The sequence below is a fragment of the Agelaius phoeniceus genome, chromosome 19 (assembly GCF_051311805.1).
Source record: "Agelaius phoeniceus isolate bAgePho1 chromosome 19, bAgePho1.hap1, whole genome shotgun sequence".
Lineage (NCBI taxonomy): Eukaryota > Metazoa > Chordata > Aves > Passeriformes > Icteridae > Agelaius > Agelaius phoeniceus.
This window is the reverse complement of record NC_135283.1, coordinates 6,021,978-6,037,507: the sequence shown is the minus strand read 5'-3', so window position 1 is coordinate 6,037,507 and position 15,530 is coordinate 6,021,978. Positions and strand designations below refer to the sequence as shown.

At 46.4% G+C, this 15,530-nt stretch overlaps 1 protein-coding gene across 25 annotated transcripts in view; it reads right to left on the bottom strand.

Annotated features, from left to right (window-relative positions):
* Positions 1-15,530, bottom strand: part of CACNA1G (calcium voltage-gated channel subunit alpha1 G) — a 143,296-nt gene that overhangs the window by 55,988 nt on the left and 71,778 nt on the right. For 20 of the 25 annotated variants that reach the window (XM_077188190.1, XM_077188191.1, XM_077188171.1 and 17 more), the window contains exons 11-15: positions 7,851-8,002; positions 7,134-7,319; positions 5,912-6,026; positions 5,078-5,233; positions 772-840 (exon numbers count right to left, since the gene is read on the bottom strand). In XM_077188190.1, coding sequence (XP_077044305.1) covers positions 772-840; positions 5,078-5,233; positions 5,912-6,026; positions 7,134-7,319; positions 7,851-8,002 — 678 coding nt within the window. The remainder of the gene's footprint in view (positions 1-771; positions 841-5,077; positions 5,234-5,911; positions 6,027-7,133; positions 7,320-7,850; positions 8,003-15,530) is intronic. The other 5 variants (XM_077188179.1, XM_077188181.1, XM_077188193.1 and 2 more) reach the window with 1 other exon arrangement.

The window sequence follows — 15,530 nt, the reverse complement described above, 5'->3', positions numbered from 1 at the left end:
ACTGACACACTGGGATACAAGGGGAAAGGGCTTTTGGGCTGAGGAAAAAGCCAGGCTTCTTGGAAAAGACAAAAGAAAGGGAAGTGAGTGGTAAAAAGAGAGATGAGTTTGGCAGAAGGGTGAGGTTTGTGGTGTGCTGTGCTTCAGAGATCCACAGCTTCCTCGGACCTGAACAGGATCATTTCACATCCTGTAATGTAGCACTGTGCTGGCAATCTCAGCATTCCCACAGTGCAACTGCTGCTGTCTTACCCTGTCCTGCAGAGCACAGGACTCCCACACACACATCAACACACACACCTATCAAAACAGGTTTGATTCCAGGTCCCTTCACTCCTAGGCATCCTCCCCCACCTGCATGAGGGAGCCTCGGCACGCATGCCCTGCAATCAGCAACACCATCCACATCCTCAGGGAGGTCCCTGGGATGTGACTGTGCCATGGAGAGGCTGTGACAGTCTCTTGGGGAGCCTTCCCCAGGGCAGGCATCCAGAAAGGGGTCAACGGGACCTCTTGGCTGGAGCCACATCAGCCACTTCAAAGCACCCACCTTAATTTACCTGGGTCCCTCAGAGAAGGAAGGGACTTAAAATCAGGGCTGACTCAACAATGAGGGTGACAAAAAGGAACAAAAAACCCAAAAAAAACCACTTCCAAAACACTCAAATAGACCCCAAAAGAATGACAGCTACTATGAGAACAGCACCACAGTGTGTGACCAGGCACCACAAGAGAGACAAGCACAGTGGCGGTGGGATGTGCTGTACGTACCCCCGACGAGTCGACAGGCAGCTGAATACAGCTTAACTGCCCACTCGCTTCTTCTCGCTTGGAGATCTCCTGAAGGAGAAATGGGGGGAAGGAAGAGGGAGGAAGGGGAAGGTGGGGTTCAATTTTCAGTTTCAACAGCAGGACTGAGTGGGGAATCAAAAAACACAGGAGAAGAGGCAGGGAAGCAGAGGGGAAGGGGGAGGAGGGCAGTGTGTGGCTACAATGGAGAGCCAGGCACTGGATCCATTCCACTCAGCACAGGGAGAGAGTGGGATCTAAGGTAGAAAGAAGCCCTTTGAAGGGACTAGCCTTACACCCTTTAAATTAAGTGTTTAGAACAGAGCTTGCTTCAGCTCCTAAGTGATAATTGTGCTAATGAAACACCAGCTAATTATTGAAAACATGATTTTTTTTGCAGCTGTATAATAGCATCTTTATTTATTACGCCTTCATTAAGCAGCAATGGAGGCTTTTAATGAATGTTTGATTAACATAATATCAGTGCTCTTGCAGGTGAAATACCTAGTTTCAGGAGAGACACAGTCTGCTGTGAGTTCAGATCCATGCTCAGTCCTGTTAGTGGAAACACCCATTTGAACCAGCAGTTTAAATCAGAGGTCTGCAGCCAGGGGGGCACAGCCCCATCCTGGGAAATTTTGCAACACCCATGACCCCAACATTTCACAGCACCAGAAGCCACCTTTCCCTGCCCATTTGGAAGACTGACATCATTTTTCACCTTGTTGTGTTTCCCCTTGCTCAGGGGTGGCTCTCTCAGTATTCCTCAGCATTTTTCAGCAGTGTGGCAGTGCCTGGTCCTGTCCCATAGGGCAACAAGAGGTTCCATGCTGAAGCAGTAGGGCACAATTTATCCCACCAGCTGAATTTCTTGCCTACACAGCAATGGATCTTTTTTCTGATTGCTAAATTGTTACAAAACTCATCCCAGCCTAGGCTGGAATGAAGAGTTTAAGGACTTGCCTGCAATGTGATGGACACTTAACTTAAAGTCTTTGCTTGTAACAGAGAGAGACATGGAAAAGCCATTGAAAGGGAAAAGATGGAAATTTTCCTTTCACAAGGAAAATCCCACTGAAGCTCATAGGAATGCAATAGGCATGGGGTGCAAGAAAAACACCATCCAAAATCTCCCCTGCAGGAGGAGGGACTGTTCCCTTTGGTGAAAGCTCAGAAGAAGTTGAACATCTGTATTTCCCCAAGGATGCTACCTCTAGAGAGCAAGTAGCATCCTGCAGGATGGAGAGGCTGGGGGACCTGGGGTGCCAGGGAGAGAGCAGGCCACAAAGGACAGAAAGGATCAAACCCACGAGTGAGGACAGATGGGCACAACAGGACACAAACTGGGAGGATTACCAATGGAAGAATACACCTTGGAGATAACACTATTAAGAATTCCCTCAGGAGAGGAGCTTTATGCCTGACTAAGAGGAGTCATTCCTTGCTTCAGAGAGAAGTCTCCAAGGCAGGCACCAGAGTGGTCACGCAGTAATTTCCAGTTAGCAGCTCAATCAAACGGAGTCCACTGCTCACCTTCCCCGCATCAACACCAGGGTCCAATTCAATCAGGGAATGTGCAGTCAAAAATAACCACATGGCAAAAAGTCCTGCCTGTGCCTTTTGCACAGTCATGAGAGAAGCTGGTTAAATGAAACATTCCAAATTAAAGGAATCAATTCCAAATTAAAGGAAAAAATGGGGGGAAAACCCCTTCCACCTCAATCCTGCAAAATATATTGCTCTGTATTTAAAGTTTGGAAGAGGCCCTTTTAGTTTTTCAGCTGCTTATAGTCATCTGCTGCCTGGCAACTGGGGCTGCAAAGCCATGCACTAAAATTAACGACGTGCTTGTGGATTGAGGAAAGGTACTCAAGGACCAGGGAGATAAAGGCAGCAGCCCCAGGCTTGTGTTTCAGCCCAGAAATCTGAAGGAGAATGTGGAAAAAAAAACCAACAAACTCAACTCAGAAGAGTCAAGTGCAGACACGGGCAGTAGACGCTGGGGTTTGTTTACAGCGAGAGATGATCTCTATTAATTCTGCTTAGGAGAGGATCCTCTGTGCTGGCTTGCAAAAACCAGAATGTGATCTGTTCACAAAGCTACACACCAGCAAAGCTGAATAAACATAAACCAGCAAGGCCAGACTGGGGCCTGACCTCCAGAGACATTCGCTCCCAGTCTGCTGCAGGAAACCTGGGTTGAGCCAAGGGCTCTCTTGGCGCCATTGCACCTTACTGGATGAATGTAGAGAACTCAGAATAACAAGGATGTGGAAGGAAGATTATTATTAAAAAGCTATCATTAAAGCCGGAGATATAAAATAGCAATATAATCAGAGTGACAAATTATAGATATATGGTGTGAGTTTGTTAAAATTATCAGGGCAGAGCAGAACTGACAATCCGGGTTTGGTATTTGGGGGCTGCACTGGTTCCTGGTCCCTATGCTTGCCTCAGTACTGGCATGGGCATCACTGTCTTCAGGCTGTCCTGGTGCTGTCCCAAATCCAAGGTTCCTCCCTCATTTACACAACACATTTCAGCTTACACAGATATCCTGGAGCTGGCTTGGACAAGCCCAGTGCTGCTCTGGCAGTGGAGACATGGGGGCAATTGATGGGGCAGCCCTGCTGCAGAAAACAGCCAAGAGCAAATTTGAGGAGTGCTGCAGGCACTTCCCTGACTCCAGGGAAGTGCCTCCAGGGTAGCCATACCCTCAAGGACATCATTACTGGAATAAAACCACAACGCATTAAGCTAGAACATGACTTTACAGGGATTTGCACCATGGCACAGCTGGCCACAAGGCAAGGGATAATTTGCTGCCCAGAAAGAATCATGCTGCAGTGGTGGAGCAGGAGCATGCTCCTGCATGGTAAACCAGATTGAGCCAAGGAGCAGAGGAGTCAGCCTCCCTTAAGGGCCAGGGGCTGGCAAATGGGCTGTTGCATTTAAAGGCTGTATCCCTTTCTCTGCATAGTAGGTGCAGAGATTCAGGTGATCTCCTGTGCTGGTGACCTTCAAAGATCAATTTGCCAGACTGAACAAAGTTTGGGTTTCGAAGCTGTCACCAGGAACAGACAAGGAGCTTTGTACCTCTTCTCACTTGGGCAAGGGAACATTTTTGGTATTTGAGAGACTGAGCAAAGGAACATTTTGCTCTTTGAGAGAACCCTTTGACTGAAACCCATTGTCCCTTTGACTGAATGGTGGGGGACATTTACAGACAGAAACAGCTACAACAATAACAATTAAAAAACAAAAGTACCATCATGGAGAGAAAGACACGATACAAAAGAAAAAAATTATTCTTGCTATGTCCTGGTATGACTCCATTAATTTAACTCCAAACTTCAAAAATAATAATGATAATAAAAACTGTTCTGTTCATAGGGTTGCAGGATATCATAATACACATGCAACAAAACTCAAATATTTATTCACCCCAGAATGCTTTAAAAAATCAGAGATAGTGTGTAGAAGCACAGCCCATATAAGCAGACCCCAGTGAGGAGTTTTAGGTTGTATTTACCCCTCCAACCAATGCCCCAGTCAGGGTATAGGGGTCCCCTCCCCTTATGGGTGTTCTTGAACAGCTGGAAAACTTCTGCAAGGAGCAGGTGAGCATCACAGGTCCCCCACTCTGAGGGATACTAGGTGTACCCCTGCACACCCACACCAAGCTGGACAGTTGGATTGGCAGTAGGATGGAAAAAAAGGTTGAGCTCGAGCCTACATGCCCCCTCAAAGCCTCCAGCAACGCAGGATGTCTTGTGGAAGCTCCCATTGCGACAAAGCAGATGGCAGAGACCAGAAATCATGTACTTTAAAATACGCAGAGCATTGCAGGGCTGGAAATTGGAAGAGCTCCATGAATGCATACCATGAAAAAAGATAATTGTGTCACTAATCTCGTACCAGCCTGTGTAAGTTTTCAGGAGGGGCCTTTAATCTGGATGACAAACACAGCGAAAACTGTTTCAAAGAGACTGTCATAGCAGTGATCCCATCCGCAGTGCCTGACTCACACCTCAATTCCCACTTCTGCATTAATGCTAACAATGCTTTTCATTTAAGCCCTTCATTTAGAGGGTTTGCTGTATTTAATTGCACCATGGCTACGGAAACAAAAAAAAAGTAAAAAAATAAGAAGACCTAATATTTTGCCCCACTTTTTTCCCATACCACTTCTGTCAAGGTATTGCTGTCCACCTCAGAAATCAGATTCCAGGATCTGGAGGTCCTAAAACTTGAAAAGAAAGCAAAGGCACAAGCATGAGGACATTACCTCTGTCTGGAAACCCTCTACCAGGATGGCCACCAGCAGATTAAAGAGAACATAATTCCCAAATGTCATGAGAGCGATGAAGTAGAGAGCAGCCCAGGATGAGGTGGAGGCCATGCCATTGTAAAGGACTTTGTTCCAGTCTTCCTGCGTCAAAATCTGCAGAGGAAGAGTATCAGGACTATGGAGATACTGGAGGATAGCATACTGGGTATCCACGCTCTGGATAGGCCAGACAAGCATCCTGCTTTTAGGGTTTCCACTGTAGCTGTAACCACAAGAGGATAAATCCCTTCTGAGCCAGAGAAGAGAGAGAACCAGAGATTCCCAACCACCAGCAAGGACCTTGTGCAAATTGCCCTGTCCCCCATATCCAGGGACAACCATAAGGGAGGGTAACATCACACTGGTCAGACCTTTCCTTTGGTCAGCCAGAATGACTTAAAGTCCTCCACAGATCCTAGGGTTAAAGGGCCCAGAGCTGCTAGAACAAAAACCTGCACATATCAGCTTTAAATAAGATTCCAGTATTTGTCAAAATACCACTACAAATGGTCCTGATCTCCTCCTTTCCATCTCTTCCCTCTATATTTACTTTCACCCACCCGGTCCATACCCTGCAAACACAAGAGCCTCCTGACTTGGCAGCCTCTCCTCACCAGGGTTCTGATTTAGTCTGGAAAACAGTCTGAAAGCTCCCATAAACCTGCACTTGTGGTTTTGGGTCATCTTTCCATGGCATGGAGCTTCACTAAGCTCTCTCGGGTGCACTGGAAAACAACCCCAATCTCTGCAGTCTCAAAACACCCATCAGTTGTTGTATTTTCCATTTTGTACCTGGAAAACAGTGACGATGGCCCAGAGCAAGGAGTCAAAGTTCTTCCTGTCAGGCAGCGTGTCACCATCCCTCTCTGAAGCGAACTTACAGCCGAAGAGGTGCATGCCCAGGATGCTGCAAATGACAGGAAGCAGGGGCTCGACAATAAGACCACCACACAAGTCAGTAATCATACAGCAGGGTGACTCTCTCCTGATTTCACCTGAGCAATTCCTTTTCATGCTTTTTTAAAAAAGATGGATCCTTTGTTTGCTGAAAAACATGCCTTGAGATCACGCAAATCAGTTGTGAATTTAGGTCAAATCTGTCAAGGAGTTTCAACCAAAGAGTATGCCTGCTCCTTGTTTTTCTTCTGCTTCATTTTTTGTAAGTCAAAACATTGTCTTTCAACATTTTCTAAACAAAATGTTTTGACTTTCTGTTTTGCAATGACACATTTTCATCAAAATATGCTTCAACTGAATTAGGAAGACAAAAAGGGTTTCTGTGAAATACCTGAATAAGACATATCAGGGGACTCGAAACAGCTTTTTCAATTTTGACAGAAGAACAGAATACCTTTCATTATGGATAGATACTAAAAGAATAATCTGTTTTTCCCTGCTCTCTGCTAGTAACTTGAATAATCAAATTATTTACAGCTCTACTGAGTACCACGCCTGCAAATGGCAGTTTTGGAGTCTCACTGGAAGAAGGGACATTATACCCTGGAAGAGACTGTCTCTCTTCAGCCTTCCCAGTGCCTGCATTGCTCAAACACCACAGCTGGCTGTAGAAAGAGAACAACTCTTCTCAAAATCGAGACCAAAATCTAAAAATACAGAGCTACCCCAACCGTGTTTCTAACATTTCTACTTGTCTGAAGACGAGGCCATGAAAAAGCACAAGCACTACCATGACATTCCTTTAGGATCATCCTCTTCTTGGCAATATTTTTATCAACAAGCTTTCTGATAGTTGGTAAGTAACGGGATTGCTGTCTTGTGGAGATGTCAAGGAATCATCTGGCCTGAAAGATCTTCTTTGTACACCATTTTGCAAAGAAATCTCATCTGGCTGACTGAGAGAATTTAGGGCAGCAAACCACAGCCAGCAATGCTGCTCCTGGGACCATTCAGCTCAGCCATATTCTGGCACAGACTCTGTCACCTCCTCATCCCACCACGGGATCCCATCTAAAAACCCAGAGCAAGCTCAGGACAGGGAATTGGAAACACTCACCTAAAGATGAAGATGAAGAGCATCAGCAACATGCAGAAGGTGGCCACATTGTCCATGGTCTTCATGAGGACGACGAGCTGGCGTTGCAGTGCTGGCATGAAGCGGACCAGCTTCAACACCCGCATAAGACGAAAGGTGCGCAGGACTGAGAGCCCCCCGCCCTGCTGGCCCACGATCTCCCACACGCTGAGGAGGACAAAAAATGTAAATGCAAGTTGACAGACAAAGCCGAATTGTAAAGGCCCAGTGGAGGGGCAGGGAAGGGAAGGTGAAATTCAGAGAGAAGAGAGACGGAAAGTGGGCAGAGATGTGATGCCAATGCTTGCAGTTATCTGGACTCTGTCCAGGCTTGCAAAGAGCAGAGCCCTACTTGAATGTCAAAAATACGCCTAGAAATCAGTGACTGCAGCTGCAGGGGCAATTATAGCCTTTGCATGTGCCAAAAAGCAGAGATACTTCATCGGGCACTGGTTGTGCCATTTGGATCCCAGACTGTCCCAGGACATTGGGACTGATAGCTTTCTGCTTGAGCCTCTTTCTAAAATGACCATAAACTAATCCCAAGATATGTATTAGCAATCATGCCTAAGTGCATTAATTACAGAGAGAAGTGTAAAGTGTCACAGGAAGGTATTTATGCCAACTCTCCATTACTTTCTGTTTAATTAAACACCCAAATGAGGAGAAGCACACATAAAGAAAGCTCAAGGTTTGTACCTAATCACCACAATGATCCCATCAAAGATGTTGTATGGATTCTTAATGTAGCCAAAAGGACCATAAACAAGGACTTTCAACAGCATCTCCAGGGCAAAGAGGCTTGTGAAGACGATGTTGCTGATCTCAAGGGCATTGGTAAGTTCCTCCGGCTGGGGAAAGAAGATGAGGAAATTGAAAAAACAAACAGCCAGCTCCGTATCCAAAAATCACACATGAAAACACAAGCCCCAGTACTACAAGTGCAAGAATACTGATGCTAATGATGTGGTGAGAAAACGGCAATAGCTCACTCAAAGCCCAGGAGATGGAAGGAAAATACTTTCAGAGTGTTTAAGGTTTAGAAGTCCATTGTAAATTCAGCTGGTAAATCTGGACATGGACTTCACGTTAATCAGAGCTTTAGTACCACCTCAGGAGGTTCAGACAGAAGTGGCATGTACTGAGGCTTAATGTTTTGACATCCCCCACACTGATTCTCCTTATGCAGAAGGGAAAGTCAGGCCGTTTTCTCACATAAATATCCCTTTAGGGCTTGTCTTTTTATTTAGTAGCTCATCAAAAGATTTGAGCCAAGATTTTTCAAAAGCAGAGATCTGAGGTGATATAACCAGAATGGCTCAAAAAAAAATCTCATTACTCAAAAGAAATCTCATTATCAGGTGGCCCCAAATCTGCAACTGAGGAAGGGCCCAATGCTGGCATTCCAGACAGGCAATCCGAAAATAGAGATATGAAAAAACCACAAAACCTTATCAAACAGACTCCTGGTAGTCTTAGACATAAATTAATACCTTTTATGTTTTTTTAGCATGTTTCACAGAGGGTTCCCAACAATGCCTGCAGATGCCTAGTGCTTCAGTTTCCCCAACAGGTGGACAGGCATTATTGGAAAACATATGGCAGAAGACAAAACCCAGTGGTGTAGTCTGTGTGGGATCAGTCAGTGGCAAAGACAGAATCACCATACAAGATCACTTCCTCCCATTTAACCCCAAGACACAGTTGCAGCTGCTTGTTTCTGCTGAAAGGCTTCATTAAAATCAGAAGCTGACATCCTGCTGACAGATGGTGGTGGGGTCACATCAGGAGCACTAAGGTGGTGCACGGCCGTGGCCTGGCACAGCTCACCTCACACCTCACACACAGTGGCTGCTAGGTTCCCCTGGGGTAGTTTGGCACTGGCTGGTCTCACTTATAACCACCCATGTGGCTTTAGATGCCTGGACGATAACCATGGTGGGTTATGGCCAGATGTGCATGCTTACAGCAGCCACACACTATGAGCAGAAGACAATGTGCAACACATGCACATTGGCAGCACCTTCCACTTACATGAAAGACATTCATGACTAGCCAAAAACTTCCTGTGACAGACCAGGAGCTGCCACATCACAGCACAGGCTGTAGGTGAGGTGACCCAATCCTGACTTGATGGCAACCACAAGAGTAGAGACTTCAGGGGCAGGATCAACACTTGGTCAACCACGCTTCAGAGCCTCAAAAAACTACAGTGACCAAGGGGTTCATAAATACATGCTGGCAAAAACCACAGATAAATCCATGGAAGCATTCAAATATTTGTTTCCAAGGGTTAAACTACCCAGGTCCAGCCTTTGCAACTCAAGTTCCTCCAACCCAGCTTGAGGGTAGATGGGGACCTAAATTGGTGTGATGTTATCTCAACATAGTAGTGAATCCCTGAGGACTTTCACAGATAATATCCCTGCACGGATATTGGCAGGAGCTTGTGATGACACAGGATAGCGAAGGAGGAAACAGCAGCATTTAAAAGAAAATGTAATAAAAAACTTAAAAAAAGAGGGTGTTGAACACAACTTACACCTCAAACATCCTTGCTGAAGAACAGATCCCTTGGCTAGAGTTTGCCAAAAACATCATGCACACAGCCCAAATCACCTGCCACTGATCTACAGCTAAAATACAAACGCAGCAGCTCCCAATATTAAATTCAGCCATGGTTTAATGCCGTAATACCTATGGGAACACTCAGACACGGGGTAATAAATAGGCCAAGAACTTATATGTCAAGCTGCACCTCAGGACAATTTGAAATAGCTACAATTCTACATTACTCACAAAAAAATGCCAACTCATTCATGAGTGCCTCAGTGCTGAGGCAGACTGTGCTGTTATTAGTGATACTGCAGTGATACAGCTGGAAAGGAGATGTGTTCCTGGAAGCTTTCCTTCTCATCCATCAGCACCAGTAACCTGGACCCTGAAGACTGATTCCCATCCTCTGTTCCCCCTCTGCAGTGGTACAGTGAAATCCAACTGGAGCCACAGGCACAACCCAGTTAAACCCCTCACCCAACATCTCCCACAGTCACAACATCCCTTCCTCGTGGGGGCTGACATGGAAAATCCAACGGTCCTGGAAAGCAATGACATATTAATAGCATGGATTAATGAAACTTTAGACTTCATGGGCACTTTTTGGTCAGAGATGTTGGAATGTGCAAATCCAGATGGAGGTGCTGGCAGGGCATAGCTGGGTGATGTGGGAAGGCAGAGGGGGAGCAGCACTTACATTGCAACTCTCCCAGGATCCTTAGCACACACTGGAGGGGCTGTGACCCTTCTGGCCCATGAAATTTCCCTCCCAGACCATCCAACTCAGGAGATATCCAACACCCAAATAGCCCTGGCACTGGTTTGTGAGGGCTATGGGTCAACCTGTGCTGGCATAGCAGCAAAAAATGTACCTGCCTTCCATTACTTCACCCCAAAAAAGCTGCCTGCCCTCCTACTCCTCCTCCACACACTCTTTTCCACTTCTCTTGCAGGAAACAGTTTTCAATATCTGAGACACTGGGCAGACATAATAAAAATGAAGAGAGGGCACTCCTGAACCAGAGGTGAGAATTAATATCCAAAAAACTAATTGGTCAAACTGGATTGAAAGAGAAAGGGAAAACTTCCATGTCATCCATCCAGGAAAAGAGAAGAGAAGATCCAGAGCAGCCTGGAGCTCTGCTGGGGTGGGTAAGTTGAGCATCTGCTGGAAGCACATCCCACTCTGACCTGCTGAAATCCGCTGAGTTATTTTGCCTCGGGAAACTACACATCCCTAAAAAGTTGAGATGGGGTGATGCAAATTACTTGGGGGATTTCACAGCCATCTGTGAAGCAGGGCATCCCCTCAAGACCCTCAATCCCACTCAGGGGTCCCCAGGGCAGCTCATGAGTCCCCTGAAGCAGCTCATCATCCCTTTCAAGGGACACAGAGCTGCAGCTGGTCCATGGGGGACCCCTGCCATGACACCACTGGGATTTATTTGTACCAAGAGAGGGGGGCTGTGATCATGATCCTGCCCCGGGGAATCTCAGCCAGGCTGTAGGGATTCAGACCCTTCTAAGAATGCCAGTGACGGGATTTTCATTCAGCCACAGATGTATAAGATAATAAGATTTTTTATAAGACGCTTCTACTCTAGAGAAATCACAAGTAAGTCTGAGACCTCTTTCCTGAGACATCATTATAGTACAGCAGGAACATGATTTTCTCTCCCATGGGAATTGAAATTATCAATCCATCCCAAATAAGAATTCAAAATTTCAAACTTGGGAAACTAGGACACAGTGCACAAAATCTTGGAGGTTCTTCCCTCTATTTCACTCCCCATTCATTTATCCCTTTTCTCTGTACTGTAAATCAATCAAAATTAAAAAATCATAAATAAAAGTCAGCTTGAAGAAGAACATGGAACTTTTTGTTCCCCAACTGCCATTGGGAAATCAATGGGAACCATTAGGGAGCTAGTCCCCCAACTGGACATTTCAAACACCTCAGACAACACATTCCAATAAAGTTGGGTGGTTTTTGAGGCCAGTCCACTGAAACTGCTCCTCTCCCACAAACAGCTTCAAATGTGATAAACTGCCATTTTCTGATGATAACTGTCTAACCAAAACACTATCGACCAGCTCTAGACATGATGTACCTGAGAGACTCACTGACTCCTGGCACACAACCAGCTCCATGGATCCTCACTGGGCTGGGAGGAAAACAGCTGGCAAAATCACTCAGATTTTCTCTCTGAGGGCCACAACACAGCAGCTGGGGGGAGTAACATCCTTCCTTTGACTAAATGATATATTGTGGGGGGAAAAAAACCTTCCAGGACCACCCTAAAAACGACATTTTTCAGGAAGCAGAAACTGAGGTGCAGAGCCTGGGGTTTCTATGCAGCACGAAGCCTCTGCCCACCACCCCCATTACAGCACAGCTGCCACAGCCTCAGCTTCTCCATTAAAAGAAGAGTCTGCTAATTCTCTCATCAGTAGCAGCAGTGCCTAATTAAAAGGAAAGCATCCTATGATTAAACAAGCAACACACAGAAAGAGTGAGATCCAAGTGTAATTCAGCTGTGGTACAAAACACCAGCTCTGCCTGCTCATCTCTGATGAGCCCTCAGTAAATACTGAATTTTGTTTACAGGACATCTTGCTTTGCTGGACACACAGATATGTTGTCCTGGATAAATCATTCCCTGTTAGCCTTCTGTTTGTGTAGTGTCGATTTGTTGATGTACCAAACAGCACACTGACAAGTTGTGGCAGCACAAGAAATCAGAGCAGACAGGGCAGTGCCGCTCAAAAAACACGGAGCATCACTGGGGCAGCAGGAGGATGTAAGCCTGGGCACCCACCCAGAGCTGATCCTGCCTGGCAGGGGGAAAGAGTGGCAGCCAGGAGGGCATGTTCTCTGCACCCTGTCTGGAGGAATCAGGCAGGGCTATCTGGCAGCAAGCAGGGCACTGCCAGGGGGGATGGGAGGAAGCAAGGGAAGATGTCCCCAGAGTGCCTCAAGAGGTATCTCAAAGCTGGACCAGCACCTTGCCCTTTTTGGCACTCAGAAATAGCCTGTAATGCCTTTCTTTCTCTTTTTTCCCCCCTATTTTTAAAGTTGAGTAGAAGCTCAATGGCAGAAGTGACATACTCCATTTTTATATGGGCACATGCCTCTTCTCCCTGCACACAGGGCTCCAAGGTGTCTGCTGAGCAAGCAAGGCTGTGGGGACTGAGTAGGGAAGAAGGTGAGGACAGGAGCTGGGGCCATGCCAGCCCCAGGGCCTGTGTTCCCCAATTTCTGAAAAACAAGCCCTGCTGCTGCATGAAGTGCAACCAAGTGCCCCAGCAAACAGTGCCCAGAGCCTACAAGGCTTCCAACTCCTGCCTTCCTCCAGCTGTGACCCATTTAGGGCACAGGGTCTTCATCTTCATCATCATCATCATCATCAGACCTGCACACAGTGCCGTGGTATGGCTGGCACATATCCATCCATCCCACACTCCCCTTGTCCAGACAATGAGCTCCAGGATGCAGTCAAGCCTGATCTTGTCCAGCCCCTGATCCTGGGATGCCAACACAAAAGAACAGAAGCACCCCAGGGTCTTTCCTCTCTATCTTGCTAACATTAAAACAGAAAAACCCACTCTGTCTCACCACAGCGCAGAGCGAGGGATGGGATGACCAGCCAGGAGGCAGATCCCTCCTGATCCCAAGGGATATCTTTGAGATATTGCTCTGCTTCTGCGAGTGTATCCAGAAGACCGTGAAAACTTCTAACCCATTCAAACTGCTGCAAGAATAAGACCTTTCTGAAATCATTACCATGGCAACTAGGAAAAATAACACAAAAAGAAAATAGCGACCTCAGCTATTTCACAGGAAACACCAACAACATTTTACTGACTCATCATTTGCAGATTTATAATATATATACATAAGAAAGAAAATCAAATGGGTCACACAAAGATAGGATTTTCAACTTAACACTGCTCTGTTAAGATCCTCTCCACCCTCCCTGTGGGTGCAGACACACACCAAGTCCACCTCAGAACAGAAGCCAGACCACAAGTCCTGGGGCAAAATGCAAGAAATTCTCACCAACAGAAGCAGCTCTTAATTAACAAAGTGAGGTGCCCTGTCTTTGCCCTCTCCCACGCTCAGCTCCCCATGACTGATAGCTCATGGCTGTGTCCTCATTCAACCCACAAGCCTTCTCCATGCACTGCCCCTATCACATCCACATTAAACCCTTGTATCAGTGCACCCACTGAGCCACAACCATCCAAAATACCACTTCAGTTCCCTTCAGTAAGTACAGCTCCTGTTGGCTCAGGAGCTGCTTGTGACTATAAATAGAAACTCAATCCACACATATTTTCAGAAGTGACATTCATTGTCTTTGGGGTTCCTTAAAAGGTATCAGGCTTTAACTACTGTCCTGTGTCCAGCAGAGCAAACCTGAGCCATGCTTAATCGGGGTATGATAGGCTTTCTCTACTTGTCCTTTGCCAACTTGGTTAAAGAAAACAATTCGGAAAGGAGGAGGACTGCAGCAGGTTTTGCTCTGCCCCTCCTGGGGCTGGAGACATGGAAAAGGACAGTGTGCTCACTGCTCAGTGGGCAGGAGGACTGCTGGGATGTTCAGGATTTATAGGCATTTATTATAAGGAAATGACTTTTCAGACAAGTTCACAAGTCCAGTTACATCCCTTCACTGCATGGGAAAGAAGGATTTGCTTACAGGCTGAATGGAGGCTGAATATTTCATGCCACAGCAAGTAATGCTGTAAGAAAGGGAGGAAAGCAGCTTTCATTTCAGAGAAATCAGAGCTGTCTGCACAGGAGGGATTCCCCTTCCATCCCTTCTGCTAATCTTCTTGTCTTCCACTCAGCCTCCCCCATTCCAATCAACAAGTGTCCCTTCCCAGCCCACATCTGCAGAGAGAAGGAGCTGAGTCCTGTGGACATGGAACCTCCTGGTGCAAGACCTTCCTCTCCAACGCATCTTTGTTGAGGAACCATGGCAAAAAAAACCTGAATTCCCTGGCCCCTATTGCCCATACAGGGCTGAGTCCCCAGCTCCCACCTGTCTACCTCGAGAGTAGGGTGCAAATGAGGGAATGAACTCCAAATTTGATGGAGAATTTCATCAACCCTGAAGGGACCTTCCATGGACCACGGCTGCCCAGACGCATAAACAGGGCCTGCAGACGACACTCTCCCCCACCAAGTCCTGTAGCTGGGTTCTCGTTATCACTCTCAGGAGGGACAGCATATAATCTTCCCTGGATTCCTTATCTCTCTCTGCTTGAGATTTCTGGATGAGCATTATCCCAGAAAATGCAAGAAAAACATGAACCAGCTCATCCCTCTGCCCAGGTTTCGCAGGAGCTTAAAATGAACAAAAGCTACATTTCTACTTGGTCACACCTTGTAAGTACTTAAGATTTAAAGCCCTCTATTTCTGGTTAATCTAAACCAAGTTTGAAACTTATCTCCCTATTACTACTTGAGAAGGGACCAGGGGGAGGGAGGAAATAAAAAGAGGGAAAGAAAAATGCTGTCACTGTAGAGCTCCTGCACAGTTCTGCTGAACCTGGATTTCTGATGCTGGTAACACTACCTCTAATGCTGACAGACATCCATGGGGGAAAAGCCACTCATTTCCTAACATCAGCAAAAAACCAATTATAACAAAGAGCTGAAATCCAGCAGAGATGAGGGAAAAAACACTCACTGCTGCCCCCATTCCTGCTGGGGGCTGAGCAGGGTGGGAATGGGCTCTGTGAGGACATGAGTGTCAGCAGGGCAGAGTCGCGGGTGCCAACAGCATTGGGACAAACCTCTACCAGGAGAACTAA